Source organism: Haplochromis burtoni, unplaced genomic scaffold (assembly GCF_018398535.1).
Source record: "Haplochromis burtoni strain Fernald_Lab_line unplaced genomic scaffold, NCSU_Asbu1 Contig_72, whole genome shotgun sequence".
NCBI classification, from domain to species: Eukaryota; Metazoa; Chordata; class Actinopteri; order Cichliformes; family Cichlidae; genus Haplochromis; species Haplochromis burtoni.
In genome coordinates, this window is record NW_024582433.1 from 4,400 (window position 1) to 23,744 (window position 19,345).

General features: G+C 38.4%; 2 protein-coding genes across 3 annotated transcripts in view; both read left to right on the plus strand.

Annotated features, from left to right (window-relative positions):
* The first annotated feature begins 893 nt into the window (after positions 1-893).
* Positions 894-10,041, plus strand: opn4xa (opsin 4xa). The gene is made up of 9 exons (XM_005941567.3): positions 894-1,610; positions 3,550-3,683; positions 5,272-5,475; positions 5,552-5,723; positions 6,477-6,638; positions 6,801-6,908; positions 6,998-7,166; positions 7,377-7,525; positions 7,648-10,041. The coding sequence occupies exons 1-9, from the start codon at positions 1,408-1,410 to the stop codon at positions 7,670-7,672; spliced, it is 1,326 nt and encodes a 441-aa protein (XP_005941629.2). The 5' UTR covers positions 894-1,407; the 3' UTR covers positions 7,673-10,041.
* A 3,029-nt stretch (positions 10,042-13,070) lies between these two features.
* pdlim5b (PDZ and LIM domain 5b) overlaps positions 13,071-19,345 on the plus strand; it is a 34,669-nt gene continuing 28,394 nt past the window's right edge. The window contains exons 1-2 of one of the 2 annotated variants that reach the window (XM_042221676.1): positions 13,071-13,322; positions 17,285-17,387. In XM_042221676.1, the coding sequence (XP_042077610.1) occupies positions 17,292-17,387 (96 nt within the window). In that variant the 5' untranslated portion in view covers positions 13,071-13,322; positions 17,285-17,291. The remainder of the gene's footprint in view (positions 13,323-17,284; positions 17,388-19,345) is intronic. The other variant, XM_042221675.1, reaches the window with a different exon arrangement.

Below are 19,345 nucleotides of genomic sequence, written 5' to 3' on the forward strand. Positions count from 1 at the left end.
CATAGGGAAGCGTGTGCTTCCCAACACTGAGGAGACACTGAGCTAATGGTCAATTTCTCCTGTCATTAAATCTTAAATCAAAGAAATTAAGAAATTTAAAGAGGATTAAAAAGTTTCACAATGTACAAAGAAAACAAAATCAGAGCAACCTGAACAAAATAAAGCGAGATGCCAGATGTAAATTTTTAGTGTCTGATTTCTTACCCCATCCAATGATGTCAACCTCAGATCCTTCTGTAAACTTGTATACATCTGCTCAGTAACCCTGAGAAAGAAAAGCTCCCCTCACTATTTTTTTTGTTTGTTTTTTGAGCAGCATTGTTGGTAATACACATGGCCCCATGATATACCCATAAGATTAAAAGTGTACAGACATGCTCTCTAAAGTAGTTTTCAAATGTGCTTTCAGCTCTGAGCTTTTCTATAGATTAACTAACAAAGATGCATGCGGGAAAGCAGCTAGATTATAGAGTTTTTAATCTAGATACTTAGTGCACTGGTTTTACCCAGTGTCACAACACAACTCTCCTAAACAGTTTTCAGTGGGAATGCAGCTGGTGCTAACTACTCCCTACTGCGTGCTAAATGTAAGAAACGACAGCTATGAACAGGAAGTGTGAAAACATTTAAAGCTACCCCCAAATCAGTGTAGCTTTAAGCTATATGCTAACACCTGCTGTTTACAAAATCAACTTGCACATACACTGATGTTCAGCAATTATTGCAGTGATCTTTACCTTACAATATAAAGTGTCTAGAGGCCACTGTTGTTGTGATTTGGTGCTTTATAAATAAAACTGATCTAGACTGAAAAACTGAATTTACCATCACAGTTTACTGCAGTGTTTTTAAAATGAGGGATCTAATTTTAAAAGAAATTAAAAAGGGATTCAAGTTGACTATTATTTTTTAATTGACATAAAACAGTCACTCGAAATCATTCAGGACCATTATAGTCAGAAGAATTATAGTATGTGGAAAACCAAGAGCAGCAGCATATAACAAAGCAGGCAGATGACAGATCGTGTTGTCGTGTTGACTAAATAAGACTCGGCATGAAAGGAAGAGCAGGGTCTGAGGTGAGTCACGAAGCTGGCTGGAGATGTGCAATAGTTTTGAGCAGCCTAAACAGCATGTGAGATGGATGTGGGCTGCCATTGGGATCAGCTGACATGAAGAACTGAGGCTGAGGATGATTTCATGGCCTGATCAAACTCTAAGCTCAATTTGTAAAAGTATGTGGACAATTTAATCCACAAAAATCAAATGCAGTGAACAGAAACAGTAACTAAGTAAAGTGTTGCAGTCTTGCAGTCTGTTTTCAGCCTCTCATGCAGTATTATAGTTGTTGATCATAATATTTTTATTTTGGGGGAGTTAAGCAGCTCAAAGCTGAATATTGTGTGTATGTCTGAAAAAAACCGTTGTGCACAAAGATCCACTGATGCTGACGTCTGTGTGGTTGAAGTCACAGAAATGGACGTGGAGCGTGGCTTCTATCAGCTGGTGGAGGTCCAGGACCACGTTCACTACATCTTTGCTTTCGTTGTTTCTGTGATTGGAACGGTGGGCGTTACCGGGAACGCCTTGGTCATGTATGCCTTTTACTGGTAAGCCACCCTACACATGGAAATGATCATGGGAACAAATATGCTTATCTTTTAGAGCTGCATCTTTGCGGACCTGAAAATAAGTTTGGAATATTTTAATATTTGATAAATTTTTTTGTGTTCTATAAAATATGTGTCTTATTTACTTTTCACACGGCACCCTGAGTGTTTTTAAATTGTGGTTACACAAAAAATGTGATGGACGGATGAATTTTCTGCTATTCATTGGGATTTGATGATGCTCATAACATTTCAAATAATTTCAGTGAGCCATTTGAGGTGGCTCTATTCTGAGCCCTGGCTGACTGACCAAGCTCCTCATCCTGTCTGTAAGGGAGAGGCCAGACAGAGGAAGGTCATTTCTGTCAATTACGTATATCAGGGTGGGATTGTAGATCAACTGGTATATTTAAGTCTTTGCTTTCAGATTTCTCTTTACCACAGCTGCCCAGTACAGCATTCGCATTACTGCAGATGTAGACTGTACCAATCTGTTAGAATTCAGTTCTATTCAATTCACTTTTATTTATTTAGCCACAATTTCCAACAACAGTCACATCAAGGTGCTTAATATTGTAAAGCAAAGACCCTAAAATAATATAGACAAACCCCAACAATGATGGGAATCCCCAAGCAGCCTAAATCTATTGCAGCATAACTAAGGGAGGATTCAGTGTCACCTGATCCAGCCCTAACTATAAACTTTGTCAAAAAGGAAAGTTTGAAGCCTAATCTTAAAAGTAATGTGGGAGCTGGTTCAACAGAAGATGGGCCAGAAAACTGAAGGTGCTTCCTTCCATTCTACTTTTAAATATGCTCATTGCACCAGAACCCTACAGACCCTCCTGGAGGCGGTGGATCCACAGGAGGACAAGGCCACAGTGTGCAAATTTTCTCAAGCATCTTCAATCTCCAGTTCTAGCATCCCTGTTTTGAAGTTCGCTCAGGCCAGATACTGAGCCTGAAGTACCCTCTGATACGTCCATCTTTATGTGTGTGGGTGTGTGAGCATTAAAAAATATATCTGTGGATGCAGGTTGCAGTGAAAAAAAGACATCGAGATTAAAGTGTTGTTAGATGAGTTATGAGTTAGCCAGTATAACAAATATCTGGGCAGCACAGTGGCGCTTTAGTAACCTTAAAGCAAGTTCTAGATTTGAACCCGTCCAAAGACATGCTTGTCAGGTTTTGATTTTGTGATTACTGTGCAGCTACAGCTATCATTTAAGCACTAGATAACATGTAGCATATAGTCCATTACAATTGTTGTATTTTACTTGAAATAAAGAAGCTGTGGAGAAGTTTTTTAATGTATAAATGTTACTTACTTATAGTCAAAAATCACAAAAATCATGTGGAAAACCTCTGAAATATATACAAGTGGTTGAAATTCTAATGACAAAAGCGAAAATATTATTTTCCATTGAAGAAAAGTTTGTTTTTGTTTGCATATTCTTAGTTTTATAAAGTTAAACTTCTGAATCAGGCAAAATTGTAACTGGTGCATCTCTAGTTATGACAGATAAAATAAAATATAATTACATCCTATTAACATGTAATGTAGTTAACAATAAAATGTATTAATAATAATAATGCAAGTGACTTTTAACGAATACTTACATGTGGTAACTGATTGATTTAGTCCTTAGGCTGTAACAAGGTCATCATTAAAAAAATCAATTGTTATTGAAGCTGTGCTAGCATTTCATCTAAAATGTATTTGACACTGTTATTTGGTGTTATTAGTACTTTGTAATTCCTTTGTTGAGTGGGACTATAACATACAAACTATTGGATGAACACTGAATTGACCATGTCTACAAACAACTCCAGGGCAAACAAAAGCTCTCATCATGACCCTGCCGGTCATGTTACAATGAAGAGTAGTGTGACAGTAAAACTGGTTTGTGGGATACTAATCGCTTTTAATGTGTTTCAGCAACAAGAAGCTGCGGACGCCCCCCAACTTCTTCATCATTAACCTGGCAGTCAGTGACTTCCTCATGGCAATTACACAATCACCCATCTTCTTTGTCAATTCCCTTTACAAGGGTTGGATTTTTGGAGAAACAGGTATTTTCCTACATCCAAGGTTTTGCATATCAGAGGATAATACAAATAATTATATCAGGTCTTAGAATGAGATAAATAGAACCTGACAACAAAATGTGAGCCGGCATGAAGAAGCAGTGTGTGAAAGGCTATGATATCCCCGTGACTCAGTAGCTCATGCAACCAACAATAACTTAAAGTAGTAGTTTTCAGTATCAGTGTTTTTCTGTATATCTTTCTGGAGGAATTTTGGCCCACTCTTCTTCACAATGTTGCTTTAGTTCACTGAGGTTTCTGGGCATTTGTTTATGTGCAGCTCTCTTAAGGTCCCACCACAGCATTTCAGGCAGACTGAGGTCTGGGCTTTGACTGGGTCATGGGAACTCCTTGATTCTTTTTTAGGCATGCTGCTGTACATTTAATCATTCGCTGATGTGCTCGGGATCATTGTCGGCATGACACAATTTCTGCCAAGCTTTAGCTTCATACTTGACTCTAGAACACTTTGGTTAACAGAGGAGTTCGTGGTTGGCTCAGTGAGTGCAAGGTTCCCAGGTCCTGTGGCTGCAAAACAAGCCCAAATCATCACTTCTCCACCACCACAGCTGGTATGAGGATTATGCTAATTTGCTGTGTTTAGCTTTTACTGATCATTGTGACCAAACACTTTGGTCGTGTCTCTCCAAAGGACATTGTTCCACAAGTCTTGCGGTTTGTTCAGATTCAACAGGGGAAGACACACAGACTCGAAACCAGGAGGCTTGTACTGGCAATCCTTCCGAATAAGTCTCGCTTGTTCAGTCTTTTTCTAATTGTATTGTCATGAACTTTAACATTTAATGTTCTAACTGAGGCCTACATAGTTAGAAATGTAGTTCATGAGATATTTGCGAATTCTGCAAGCATTGCATGGCCTAACCTTGGGGCAATGTCGGGTTCTGGGAAGATTGTGGGAAACCTGAATGCTGCAGACCAGCAAATTATCACAAACTTGTGGTTTTATAGAGGTGCTCACATTTGCTGATGAGCAGCTAATCAAGTTCATGTGATTAACAGTGCCTGGCTGATACTTTCCCTTTTAGTTCATATCGAAGCAACAAGGATGTGCTTAGTATTTCACACACTGCATTTTCTGTTTCAGTTCTGCATTTTGGCTTAGTTTCTTATTAAATAAATGATGTCCTTGCAGCTTATATGAGGTTGTATCTACCTAATGATAAGGATCAGATTGTATTTATTATGTCCTGATATGTAAAACCTTAGAGTTGTGCTTTTCATTTTACCATGACTGTATAAATAATTTACATTTAATATTAAATATCTTTATCCTTTACACATATTTCTACGTAAACGTTGTTCATATTGTAATCATATTGAAATCTCTTATTGAGCTACATATCATAACTTAATTTTAACTGCTGTAACGAAGACATTTCCCAACCAATGGATAAATAAAGTATGCGCTTTCTTACTTTATATAGCACCTTTTTTAGTTAGAATCTGTTGATGGTGGAACAATGTTTAGTGGAGATGTGTTCACCAGTCTAACAGAGAACAAAAATAAATAAATAAATAAATAAATGCGTACTTTTTTCCTTTCCCCCTGCAGGATGTAAAATATATGCCTTCTGTGGTGCTTTATTTGGAATCGCCTCAATGATAAACCTTCTGGCCATCTCTATAGACCGCTATGTTGTTATCACCAAACCTCTGCAGGCATTACAATGGACCTCCGCGAGACGCACTTACCTCATTATTGCCCTCGTGTGGCTATATTCATTAGCCTGGAGCCTCGCACCACTCTTAGGATGGAGTAAGTGACTTCATTTTTCCCTCCTTACCAATTTTTAAGTAAGCGTCCACCTTATCATACTTTTTTTTCTCTAAAGGTTCATATATACCAGAAGGTCTGATGACCTCGTGCACATGGGACTATGTGACCTCCACTCCAGCCAATAAAAGTTACACTTTGATGTTGTGCTGCTTCGTATTCTTCATCCCTCTTGGCATTATATCCTACTGTTACCTCTGCATGTTCCTAGCAATTCGCCAAGCAAGCAGGTACATCTAGATAAAAAGATTTATAATATTCAATATTATAAATATTACTTTTTTTCTGAATATGCATAATTTAATATTGTTTTTAGGAAGTCATTTTAATACATGTTTGCTGGAAGTCCCATTCTGGCCGCTTGCATGTAAGCCAGTAAAAAAAAGGGGGGGAAAAATACCTTTTCCAATAAACAGTACTCACCTTTATGGCGACTACTGCAAGAAGTGATGAAAGTCGGGTTTTTGGCTACAACCCAGGGACCAAGCATCAGTTTTTAGTGGACTAAACTCAAGTTTTTAAGTCTGAGGTCATCAGGGCAGGATCATGCATCTCAATGTTTCTGTACATAGTCAATTTGTTCTATAGGACAATTAGTGCAGTTCTACTGCAAGCTCGTGAGACATCTAACTAATAACCTTTCCCTTTGACTGCCTGGGCTGTAAAGCATTCCAGCACATGCCTGCTTCAGCATAATTTAAAAGGAGATTTGCGGCCATCAACATAATTCAGATCATAGGGTCGGTGCACACTGTAAATGCTCACATGCACCTGGTCAGTTTGGGACTTCAATTTAAACTAAGTGTATGCATGTGCAATGATGTTTAAAAAGGTGGTAAATGTCAAAGTGAGATCCCAGTTTCTCAGTAGATCGCTGTATGTGCTGCTTTTAAAGATCCCCTTACCCACACCTCTGGCCTTCATTTCACCCTCTAAAGTCTTATAATTTGTTACTGACCACAAAATTCTTTGTCTTCTTATAGAGATGTGGAGCAGTTGGGCAATCAAGTGAGAAAGTCAACACTGATCCAACAGCACTCCATCAAAACTGAATGGAAGCTAGCCAAGATCGCTTTTGTGGTCATCATAGTGTTTGTGCTTTCTTGGTCCCCCTATGCATGTGTCACCCTCATAGCATGGGCTGGGTAAATATGATATGTTAGCACTTAATGCTAGGATATGTAAAAATAGCTTGGTAGACCCTGGTTTGCAGGGAGTTGCAGGTAGTAGAACACCCTTACTTAAAGCATTTCAAGCTACAGTATAAGTATGATCATCTCTTATCATGTTTCATCTCTGTCCATCAGATATGGAGGCATTCTCAGCCCTTATTCCAAAGCCGTCCCAGCTGTTATAGCCAAGTCATCAGCCATATACAATCCTGTAATCTATGCCATAATTCACTCAAAATACAGGTAACTGTGATCATCTAATTAACTGACAAACTAATTCTGAAATGTAATGGCACAATTTGTTAAAAGATCATGTTTTTTTTTTTCAACAGGATCACCCTTGCAGAAAAAGTACCTTGCTTGCACTTCCTAGCCCATGCTCGCAGGAAAGACTGCATATCAGTATCGCTCAGCGAATCCTCCTTAAGGGACTCCGTGCTGAGTAGACAGTCATCAGACTCCAAGCTGCACATAGTTTCCTCCATTACAACAACTGACACGGTGAGTACTGGATGCTGCACTAGTCTTTGAAAGTGAGAAAAATCCTGAGCATGTTAACCGTTTACAGCAGTATACAATTACCGTCCCATTCATATAACGTGGGTTTAGTTAGATATGTCAGTAGTTGTAGTAGTTTTACCACAAGAGCAGTTGCATGTTGTAAATATGCAGATGTAAATTCTTACCTTGATATACATACGTGTCTTGTAGCATGTTTGGAATGATGTGGAGCTGAATCCTATTGATCAGAGTCATACTTTGGGATCCAGCTATTCCCTTGGAACTCTGCGGGATAGAGAGTGTCAGTCATTGACTAAACACACAAAAAGAAAGAAAAGCCGAAGCCAGGAACAGCTAAGGTAGGCCCTAATCATTTTAACTGTTGATTTCCAATTCATATTACTGGCAAGTCAAACGCTTTGAAGATAAAACATGTCTTTCCCACAAAACACTTACATTTATATTTCATTTTAATTCTCAGAGCAAGGTTCAGTGAACAGTTGTGATCACAATCTATTGACTGAGTCAGTTAAAAGACTTCTATTGCATATTGGAAGGAAGAGGAATACGGACAATCTGGAATCAGCCAAAGAAATGTAAAGATGGGTATGATATGAGTTTAGACAAGAAGAAAAAAAAGCACAAAAAATATGAAGTCCTCATCCAGCCACACTTTGGATAAATGTCGAGCAAGAAAAATCCAGTGTAATCTTCACACTCAATTTCAAAGACTGATGTTTGGAGGAAGGCTGTTTTGAGAAAAATAAATGGAGTTACACAAAGCAGACAGAGAGAACTGTGAATTGACTTATGGTTCAGCAACACTAGCGTAAAAATAGGATGTCAAACTTCTTGCAACTAACTTGCAAAACGCAACAGTTACCCAGTAACTGCAAAGCAAAGAAACAATTGCAAGTAGTTACAGTCACTAACTAGTCAACCAGAGGTTGAGTGCTTAACAGTGTTAACCTCTGGGCATCCAGTTTCGACCACAAGGCGATTACACAGGTCACATTGTAGGAGGAACCTGTCTCCAAACAACTGTGGTCTGACTTGAATTGACTGCAATCACCAAGGTTTGCAAATAACTGCCGTGTCATTTATAAATGCAAACAGATCGCCAACGTGCTGCAATCAAGTCTGTGCTGATGAGCACAACTTGTATGTGATGCGTTTTTTTGCAACAGTGGACAGCGACTAAAATGGGTGCCAAATGGTTGTATTCTGGCTATTTTCCAATAACAAAGTTGCAGAGCACCAAAGACATTTTGCAGTTAAATTACAGTCACAATTTTGCAACCATGTTCAGTTAATTAATGTGCGAAGATTTCTTTCAAAAACACTAGCTTGTTAAATGTTAAAGAGATGCACCAATCCAGCGCTTGGATCAGATATTTGTCCGATCACGATTCAAAAAGCTGGAGCAGAAATAAGTGGCACGATTCAATTGATTTGATTTGATTTGATTTGATTCAGTGTTGTACTGCCATAACCATGCCACTACTCAATAGCAGGCCAGAGGTTGCTAGCGGTTGCAGCAACATGTTTTCTTTGTATGTTTGCACTATTTCTTGACAAAATGTGGTCAAGTGAAATACCACAATTGTAGGTCTTTGACATCGTTGCTTTCCCTGTTGGCGTCTCTCTGTCTCTTGCTTTCACATTATATTCAATGTAACACTCGTTGGGTAGCTTTCATTGCAGGCTTAGTCACTTAATATTATCTCAGCCTCTTGCCAGCTCCACTCCACAACTGACACACAAGTGCACAGTTAGAGCAAGAAAATGAGAACCTTGTGCAACTCTGAATAACAGCAGCATATAACAATGCCTCTCACACTAAGCTAAAATAAGACAAGACCATATATGTAAAAACAAACAAACAAACAAACAAACAAAACAAAAAAACTTACTTTGTTTCCCATTGCCATTTAATAAGCTGTTAATATATGCATTACATTACATTTAGAGCCAGGATATATCATTTTAATAAAAAATTTAATAATATTTCTCAATCTCTTTCTCAGAGTGAGTAATACAGCTTGTCAATTTAACATCAGCATCAGATATTTGGTATATTTGGCATCAGTAGATATCCAAAGCCACTGTGCTGGTATTGTATTCAAACTGGGAAAACGCTGGATAGGTGCATAGTTAAGGATCTTCTTTGTCTGCATGTGTGTGTTTGTGTGTGCGCGTGTATGTGTGTGTGTGTCCGAGGACTTGTTTATTATCATCTTGTTGTAAGGACACTGAGAATTCTCTTTTTAAAACAGCACTGAATGAGGAAGCTAATTGTATCCATTTGTTTACATTATAACTAAGGCTACATGTATTTATATGCCTCAGTAAAATATGATCACTGCTGTATTTCATGTAAAAGTCTGTTCTATATTGTATTATTTAGAAGGTTAAATATATTTGTTTATAACAAGTGTTGCTCATCGATGAACTGATTTGATTGCATTAAAGACACTGAATAACAAGAATACACTTTGTATTTGTTGACACGTGCTCTAAGTTTTTGTGATCCCGCAGATTAGGATTTTTACAACCTAAGACTGGGAAGACAGTGACACGGTTAGTCTGCAACTCAACATTTATCTGAAACAGAAAGCATTCTGATCCAACTTGGATCACAGTCAGATCAAAATGTTTTTGTACTGCTTTTATTCACTGGAAGTATTTTGGGAACTATTTTTATTATGAAGCATTGTGCAAGTCAAAGTATGTGAATTTATGTGCAAAAGACACAACAAACGCACCGTTTTGTCAGTACGTGTTCTCGGGCATAGAACTGTCACAATCACTGACATGCATCGAGTCTTTGTTCACATACTTATGTGTGTATTTGCTGCCATAAATAAAGGTTTCCATATGCTCTTTTGCAAATGATTTTCAGTATCTTTATTTTAATCTAAAGCAAAAATACATCCAAAATAAATCAGTTCTACTATTTTACTTTAAATCGATTTATTACTGAAGAATTTTTCTTTTTTTTTTGCATATAACAGTCGACACTTTTGCATATAATGCATGAGAGCGAGAGGAAGCAGACATTCAGAGCAGGTAGAAAGGTAATTACTTTTAACAGTTTTCTGCTTCCTCCAGCTGAAAAGTAACAACTCCCTGATTCATTCAATTACAGTTAGAGATATAGCGGCGCAGTACACTAGACCTTTTAATCCTCCAAGATATGGCTGACGTGAAGAAATGTAACAGTTAGCGCCCCGGTGTTCAAAAAATTCACACTGCCACAAAAATGACTGATTACAAAATACACTGGATAAAGGTATCACCTGCCCTTTCACCAGGATGCTGGGAAATAAAGGCTACATCCTACATTTATTACATTACTGGACTACTGTCTCAAACTTATCTCCCTAACAGGTTTGTGTCAGTAAATAAATGAGTGGTTTTGTAATTATTGCGTTTTGTGTGATTTTTTTTCCTGTGATGTCATCAGCTGTGTGTTATCCTTAAACTCCTACCCTAAAATCCAAGCATGAGATGACATGCAGTTTCACAGGATGTGAAGATTAAAGCTTTGCCTCTAGAAATGGTAACATAGATGTGTATCTAACCAAATATTACAGTATAAAAATAAAATACTGCAATCTAAATCATATTGTAATCTGTTTCATGCTTATCAAAAGTAAGATCAAGATTACAATAGGTAATTTTTATTTGTGCTAAAAACGTGAGACACATACAATGATAGACATGCATACTGTAGGCTTGTGAAACAGTAATCGGATCATTGTGGATAACAAAATAAAATACTGGCACACTTCTGTCCTGTCTGAAACTTTAGCTCTGGGTATACTGATACTAACTGCTTAAGGGCCTTTAAGTAACAAACAAGTATAGGTCTAGGCAAATCCCTTCTGCTTTCATTTTCAAATGACATTGCACCCTCTGAAATAGATTTCTACCCTGGTATTTCACGTGGTATCTTCAGTCAAAGTCCACAGTGCCTGTGGATGTGAAGCATTTTTCTGACCACTAGAGGGCACACTAACACTAAAACCTAAACCACTGCCATATTACAGCAGCCACATGATAACAAAAATCTAATTTATAAATGAGAAAAGGCTTTATTGGTTATACAATCCAAATCAATGCAAAAAGAGGCCTTAAATTCACACAAAGGAATTTGTGTGGGCTTCCTCTGTGAATATTTTACATGTATTTTACATGTACTTTGAATTTTAAACATTAATGCAGTTTTTTTTTTAAAATTCCCACCACAAATGCAAAGCAGGGAACACTGATGTCTCCGCTGATAATTCAAAATGTATTACAGCATGTCTGACCTGCACACTGGTACGCCACACGTTAGTGGAAAACATGATGACATCGCTCAGTGATGCAACAGGGGAAGTCAGTGCCCTGTCAGATGCTTAAATATTTCTTTCATAAGATCATGCAAAAGTATCAGCCTCATACCTTCCAGTAACCACTGACAATCAGCTACTGCTGAATGACTAACTTTCCTTGGCTCAAAAATGCCAGTGAGACTATTTTAACTTCTTCATTTTTGCTGCAGGCCTAAATCTACTGCTGTGCGACACTGCAAAGTTTGGCATTAATCTAATACCAAGTAAATACAGGGGCAGTATTGCTGATACCAATACTGATACAGATACAAAGGCAGTTTATAGGGGAGCTTGTCATGACTTGTGACATGACTCACTGTTCATTTGCAATTCCTGAACACATTTTAATTATCATTTTTTAATATTACACAATAATTAGTTAACACAACAAAACACACCTTTTAGCTTTTCATGTATTTTTTTTTCTCTGTAATGTAAATGTATCTGTCTCCAAAACACTTTGGATCAACTTCTTTTGTTTAAGTGTGTTACAGGCTATACATAAAATAGGCATAACGGTAAACACAAAAAGACATTTCACGAAGTGAAAGTTTGAGGTTCTTCTTTTTCATTCCTAAAAAGAAAAGTAATTTAACACAATTCAACGGGCTACACACATTACTGAATTTAAATGACAGAAACAAAGTATTGATTCTGTCAATATCAATCTGGTATCGATACTATTGATATTTTGATAGCATTCACTTGTGACTAAATCCACCACAGAGGTAAAATGATTGTTAATTAGACCGTTACATCAGGCAAAATGTTAACAGGTTGTAAATGAACCAATTTAAGAAGCTATGGACACAAATTTAAGTGATACTATTATTTTGGGTCCTTTTTTAAAAAAAAAATGAATTCATTTTTTAAGCTTTCATACAACACAAGCTAGATACTGTCTATTTGTCAAAAGTGACTAAAAACAAAACAAAACAAACAAACAAAAAAACTGTGAAGATGGAACAGTTTGGGGTTTTTGTGGTTGTAGTAGGCTCTTTCACGAGTTTTAACTCTGTTGTAACTGTAGAGGTGGAGGATTTGATCTAAATATCGATAGTGTCAATACCAGCGTTGGTACTGGTATCGGACAGGATCAATACTTACTTAGGATCGATACTTAGCTTCTAGGAAGTTTCTAGGAAGTTCAGTATGTAGCTCACTGAAAAGTCTAAAACTTTTTGTGTTGACTGTTCTATCTAATTTATTTATAGCCACTTAAACAACAGAAGTTGAGCCAAAGTGCTTTAGAGACAGACACGTTTACATTCCAGGGAGAAAAAAAGAAACATTTCAAAATACATAAAAAGAAAAACCCCTGAAAAGCCTCTTGTCTTAAGTCGTGGTCATTAAAATGTGTTCAGAACTTGTGACGATTCATGTCATAAATCATGACGCACTACATAAGCTGCTTTTTTACGGTATTGGTAATAGTATTGGTGACACCGGCCCTGTATTTACTTGGTATCAGCACCGAGTTTTGCAGTATCGCATACCACCAGTTATCAAGTGTGCACTTGCAGTCTCATCCACTGTGCTTTTTATTCACCGCCACTCACCTGCACTGCCCCAGCACTAAACAAGCCCACGCCTGCAGGCAGCCGCGTCGCCCCCAGTGAACCGCCTGGCGCGCTAAAGCCCTCCTACCCGGTAGCCACATAGGTTTGGCTTTAACGCGGAAGTTTCAGTTCCGCTCAGTCCAGTTGTTCAAAGCTGAGAAGGGACTAAACACACTGCTGCTTCTCTCTCACCACCAAACCCGGCTCCACACAGCAAGGTGAGTTCTGCGCGGCACATCTCGCCAGTTTTCCTAGTAACAATTCAGAGAAAGCTACGCTCGCTATTTTACAGCTTCATGTTTCCGTTACAAAGCATTTCCAAGAAGAATAACCGTATTTAAATTTTCAGTCCTGCAAACGGAGTAACGCATTTGTTTTACCCAGTTTGCGTGAGAACGGTTTCAAGCAGGCTAAAAGTCCATGTGGAAATATTCACCATTATATTAAACATGTGCTTTATTGTGTCTGAGAGCTGCTAAGAGACTTTTGGTTCGGCTTCATTTCGCTTCTCTTACCTCCTTCAGAGGGGACACATGGGTGCAAACAACCGTAGCTGTTACTACTAGTGCACTCATCGCGCACTGTGAGGCAGCACGCTAAATTAAAAGGGTGCATGTTGAAAAGCAGGCTAGAATGTTGCATGTTTGATAAGAAGTAGCTTTTAATTTTGACATTGTCATTTATTTATGCAAAATGCAATCATTTGAGTATGAACAATTTCATGTGATCACCATTGCCTGGGTGTGACAATGCAAACATACTCAAATTAAGTGAGTCAACATATCTTGCAGTAACTGCACAGGACAAGCGTTTGACGTGCAGACCGTTTAAAGTTTCCTTCTTCAGACCGCGTTACCTGGAGATCACATGTAGGAAACCAGACTTGACACAGCTGTAGTTTGACATGCTGGGAAAGCAGTTTGTGAATGCTATTTACATTCAATGTGTGTGATTCGTAACTGAGACTGCTTTCCTACCATGAATGGAATTTTCATTTTGAGCTTTTTATTTTGAAGCCTCTGCCATGTTTTTTTTTTCTTTTTAAATCTTGCTACAAGCAGGAACTGATGTTTGGAGTTACATATAGATCTAAATGTAAGTCAAAGTGTGATTTGGCTCACAGGTTTTGTGAGGCCACATGTGCAGTAACATACAAGTTTTACTGTTTAATGTAAATCCAGGAACCTTTGAGTTCAGACTGTGTGGTTAAGATCCAGGAAGTTAAATGACATCTAAGTACATTCAATTGCCTGAGCCATAACTTGATAGCGTGATTGTGCTGAAATGTTTATCAGACCGAAAGCAGCATTGTGATAGGAACTTGAACGATTTAAAAAAAAAAAAGGCTCAAATTTGTCCCCTAACCAGTTTAGAGAAGGTTTGACGTTAGTCTTGTTAATACTTTCTCATGCCTAACTCAATTGCTTTTCTATGAAGACATTAAAAGGTGTGTCTGCTCATGTCTATGCATGATATCACTGCAGATTGCAAAACAAGCAGCAACATGAGATGAGCGTAATGTTTGTTCTCTCCATATTAGGTAATGTGACTTCAGTCAGCGTGAACCAGTTTTGCAGTATTTTTGCTTTCTTGAGACTCCTGAAAACTCACACTGAATGAATAAGTTAAACGACTGAGAAACTTCAGGCCTGCGTGTGTGCATGTGTGTTGCCAAGACATCATTTTCTGGGTCAAAGATCTTCCCGTAGCACAGACGGTATTTGTTTGTTGTGTCCTGTCACTATCCATAAAATGATTTCTTTGTCAGCGTTGGAGGTTTAGCGAAGTGAACTCAAGTGGGATAGTAAACAAAGCTTCTGGCAGTGTCAAAGGTGTGGTTGAGTTCCTTATTTTGAGGTTAGGAAGCTAGACGCTTTCATGTTCTTGTTTTTGGAGCTCTGTTGGTTTGTGTAGCTCTGCTGCGTTACAATAAATTGTTAAAGAATAAGACAAACATTTGTATTTGTGCTGAAAGAATGATTTATTAGAATATTTATCAAATATGTTTCTCATGTGACGCTGTACTTTGATGAGCTGAATTGGGTGAATGCAGTTTATGGAGTTTATATTTAGGAAGGGATTTTTCATTTTAGCCAAAAATACACTTCCTGGCTCACAACTCAGCCTTAGGTCACCCTGAGCAGGCAGACAGCTGTTTTCAATCAGTTTGAGTCTTAATATAGACTTGCATATTTTTCCTGTTGATTAGTTTGGCGTGATAATATTATTATTATGTTCTACAAATAACAGAGCTATGGCCACATACCCAAAAAGTGGATGGATGGATGGATGGATATAGTAAAACTCAATTCACGTACCTTTAATTTCTCACAGTTGCCACTACAGCAATGACTACGAGTGTGTTTTAATAAGTTCACCAAGTTGACAGTCAATGTTTTTCATTGTCATGTAAAAATGTAGCCTAATGTTTTGTAAAAACACAACCCAGTCATATATTTTAGAAGAAAAATTACATTTAGAACGGCGTTAAAAGAGGTTAAAATGCCGTTTTTTCTTTCAAGTCACCCTGTTTATCTCATGGAGGTTTTGTGACAGCTTGACTTACCTGTCCTAAATACTGCATACTACTGCTGTGTGTGTGCTTTGTGCTATTCAGGTGTTCACCTTCTCCATATCACTTTCACACATGATTTTAAGGCTCCCACCCCTCCCAAAGGTCTTTTGTGTCCTCTTCTTTTAAGGGCTCGTTCCCCTCTGGGCGTGATGATGAGATGATGTGCGCAGGCCAACACTCTGATCTGATTTATGTCTAGTACAACTAACCAGGTGATGGGTTCTAACAGGTGCTGCTTTGGCCCTTAGGGAACTTGTAATGGTAGCATGAATTATGACACCAAAAAGGCATAGCTCTGGGATGACAAGGCATTATTATTCATGAAATACCCATTGGGGAAAAAATGCAAAAAATGTGAGAATTTTTTTTTTTTTATGCCTCTTTTTCATGCCAGGCAATGAAATTGTACACAGTACGAGTTACATTCTCTGATGTGTTTCAGCTGCCAGGTTATGTCCTTAAAGGGAAATCTTCTCCATGAAAACCAGTAATAAAAGAGAAAGTTATTCAAGTACAAAGAATGGTTATGGATCTCGTGCCAGACCCTTAGTTAGTTAGAAAACCGTAGCTTTTTGGGTTTAGATGTTTTTGAAGTTATTTGCTAAAAAATGTGCTTCCATATTTCATTTTCTTGTAATTAAAACATACAGTGTGTGACATATAATGGTTGTGGGCTAGGCTTTAATGCCATAGTTTTGTGTCAGCCTGTTGGCTCGGGTAGAGATTAAATGTTTCTTACATGATTTGTGGTTTTTCAGACTTGCCCGATCTGACAGGCACAGTGACAGATTCACTGCTGTTGACAGAAGAGTCGCAGTGATTTTGTCTCTCACACACTCACACACACACACATACACACACACACACGCACACACACGCTAGAAAAGCATATTTTGCAAACATTGCAGTTTCCTCAAAAATCAGTCTAATGAATTTTATGAAGCGCTAAATCGTAACATGTCACTGGATTTAACCTCAGTCTCACTTCCAATAAATGTTTGCCGCTTCAGTCTTTTAGGGGAAAAGGAATGCATGACAGGCAGGGCTTAAACCAGTGAAACTTAATAATAGTGCGTGAACTACATTACTTGCACCAAGTAAGTTTTGCTCAATTAAGTCCTACTTTCTTACTAATTTCCATGTACAAAATTCACATAAAATAGCATATTTGGCCCAAACGGTGATGTAGGTGGTGTCTCATTTAGCCAAAAAGGATGGCGGTGCAAAAAAGAAAATCAAACTGTTGCCAGTGAATTGAAGCTGATCTCTAACAAGTCTCTGGCAGTGCAGGGTATGCCTTTTATTAACTCCCTTCGCAGGCTTAGTAAACTCATTCTGTTACACACCACACTTGGGATTAAAACAAGTTTGTAGCAAGATGTGAATGCAGATGGGGTATTTCATCCCTCATCTGTCGATCCTTACAGCCCTAAACCCCAGGAATAAAAATTTGACCAGTCTTTCTATTAGAAAAAGAGTGGTGCATTTATAAAAATGCTTCTTTGTTGGATCATGTGTAGAGGAAAGTGTGATTATAATATAACAGCCCCAAAGTGAAGCTTCAGAATATTGATTTGAGATTGGTATGTGTTGTTCTGTTTCTAGGTACATCATGAACACCAACTACAATGTCACCCTGGATGGCCCCGCCCCTTGGGGCTTCAGACTGCAGGGAGGGAAGGACTTCTGTCTGCCCCTCACCATCTCATGTGGGACACACACACACACACACACACACACACACACACACACACACACACACACACACACACCCAAGCTATGCATGCTTCACTTCATGACAGTCACTTCAGAGGAATGCTGGTCATTCCTATTATGCCATTTGCCTCGTCACTGACAAAAGTGCGTGTGTCATTTGTCTCGTATGTGACACTCAGTGCTGCATTTAGACACTTTTGTTAACACTTCATGCCCCTGTCACTCTATCTCCAATGACCTTTACATGCGTCACACCAAGGTCATGCCTATTGTGAAAATGATGTGACGGGACATTATTTTCACAACATTTGTCAATTGGAAAAAGTCCCTTGAACCTCACGTGGTTGCTCTGGAAAGATTTGGGGGACGCGGCATATAGGTGTTAACGGCTGATGAGCGATAGTGCTAAGTGTGCTGACCTTTGCTGACCGTGTGCTGTGGATGCATAAGAACCTGTCTTCAAATGTCTTAACTGAGTGAAACTCTAGAAAGCCACAATGGATCTGTAATAACTATTTAGGACTCGAAGTCACATAAATTCAGAAGTTGAGTGGCCGTATCCTTTCAAGTCCTGAGCTGGCTGATGGATGGCCCGCTGTTTAAAAAAGTATGATTGTTTATGAGGTCTGGGCCTCAGCCTACACACAGACATACTGTTTAGGTACACAGTGTGAGAGGATTGTGTGCAAATTGCTGTGGTTGCTGCAAAAATTAAAGGAAGCCTTCAGTGCAGCTCACTGTTTGCAAAGTCAGAATCTATTTCTTCCCAAGGACATCTGAGTTGTCTTTATTATAGTAGCCTTTGCTGTTGTAAAGTAGGATGATAAGGAAGCAACTTGTCCTCTGTGTTTTGAGTGCAGCTGTGCTTCTGTGGGCAGTATCATTTAGTTCCCACTATATCCTGTTTTGAAACTGTAATCTCAACTCTATGACAAAGGTCAGTCACTTTGTTTATTTGTTAGTGGCAGGATCAGTTACAGAACTTTGAATATCATGTGAGGAGAGAAATGGCTTTTCTTCTGTGTTTGACAATGTAACTCTGAGAGCATTTAAAAGGCCAGCATAGCTTCCCCGTCTATTTTTAGGTTTTGCAGCTATGATAATAGCGGCATGCAGGACATAACGGCGTTGTTGTCAGCAAACCTTCTTGTCATCACATCTTATAGTACAAAACGCATCCACACAAAAGCATTTTTCTGTCTATCCGCCGGAGAAGCGCCTGATAAGACATCGTGAACGCTTCCTGACCATCCAGCGTAGATGTCAGTGAAACTGTTGGGAAGACAACGTTGGAGAAACGTGAGCATTTTATTTGTACTGTATAATCTGCAGATTCTGACAGAAATCTGCAACTATCCTTTGAAGCACCGCTTCCTCTAAAACAGCAATAAGGATAATTATTAGGTTATTTACATTATTATGTAAATACAAGATAACTTAAAGCAAAAATTGGGAAACGTAAAGTTTGAAGTCTTTATATTAAGTGCCATCTGTCAAACAATACTGTTTGCTCTGGGTCTAAACAGAGCGCGCCATCCGTAAAATTGTCAGAGCTATCAGCCGCATCCAGTTTCCAGGTTAGTAAAGGTCACTGTTAAGTTGGTAGGCAGTACATATGTTGAAACATCTGCCAACAGTTTAATCATTACTTCAGTTCCTTCATTAGATGAGTGATGAGAAAATTGCGTTGACCTTGAGCTCATTTTAAGGTTCATTACAGATCCACAATGTTAAACAGACTTAATTTGGAGTGAGACTTACTTTGTTGACATCACATTAAAGCGTGCATGTATTTTTGCTTGAATGGATGAGATTGCTGTGGAATAATGATGTAATCACTTTACATATGTTTACCATATGCACATAATTCAAAGATTATACAAAGAAAATGAGGGTGGTCACAAGAACACAGCAGCCTGTTGTTCTGATGCCTTTTTGAAATTTTGCTCT

What these genes read in the sequence shown, in the direction of transcription:
- opn4xa (XM_005941567.3), top strand. Translation starts at nt 1,408, where the DNA reads ATGTCTGAAAAAAACCGTTGTGCACAAAGATCCACTGATGCTGACGTC. An exon ending in ACCCTCATAGCATGGGCTGG is followed by an intron (nt 6,639 to 6,800) that starts GTAAATATGATA and finishes TCTGTCCATCAG; the next exon opens with ATATGGAGGCATTCTCAGCC. An exon ending in ATAATTCACTCAAAATACAG is followed by an intron (nt 6,909 to 6,997) that starts GTAACTGTGATC and finishes TTTTTTCAACAG; the next exon opens with GATCACCCTTGCAGAAAAAG.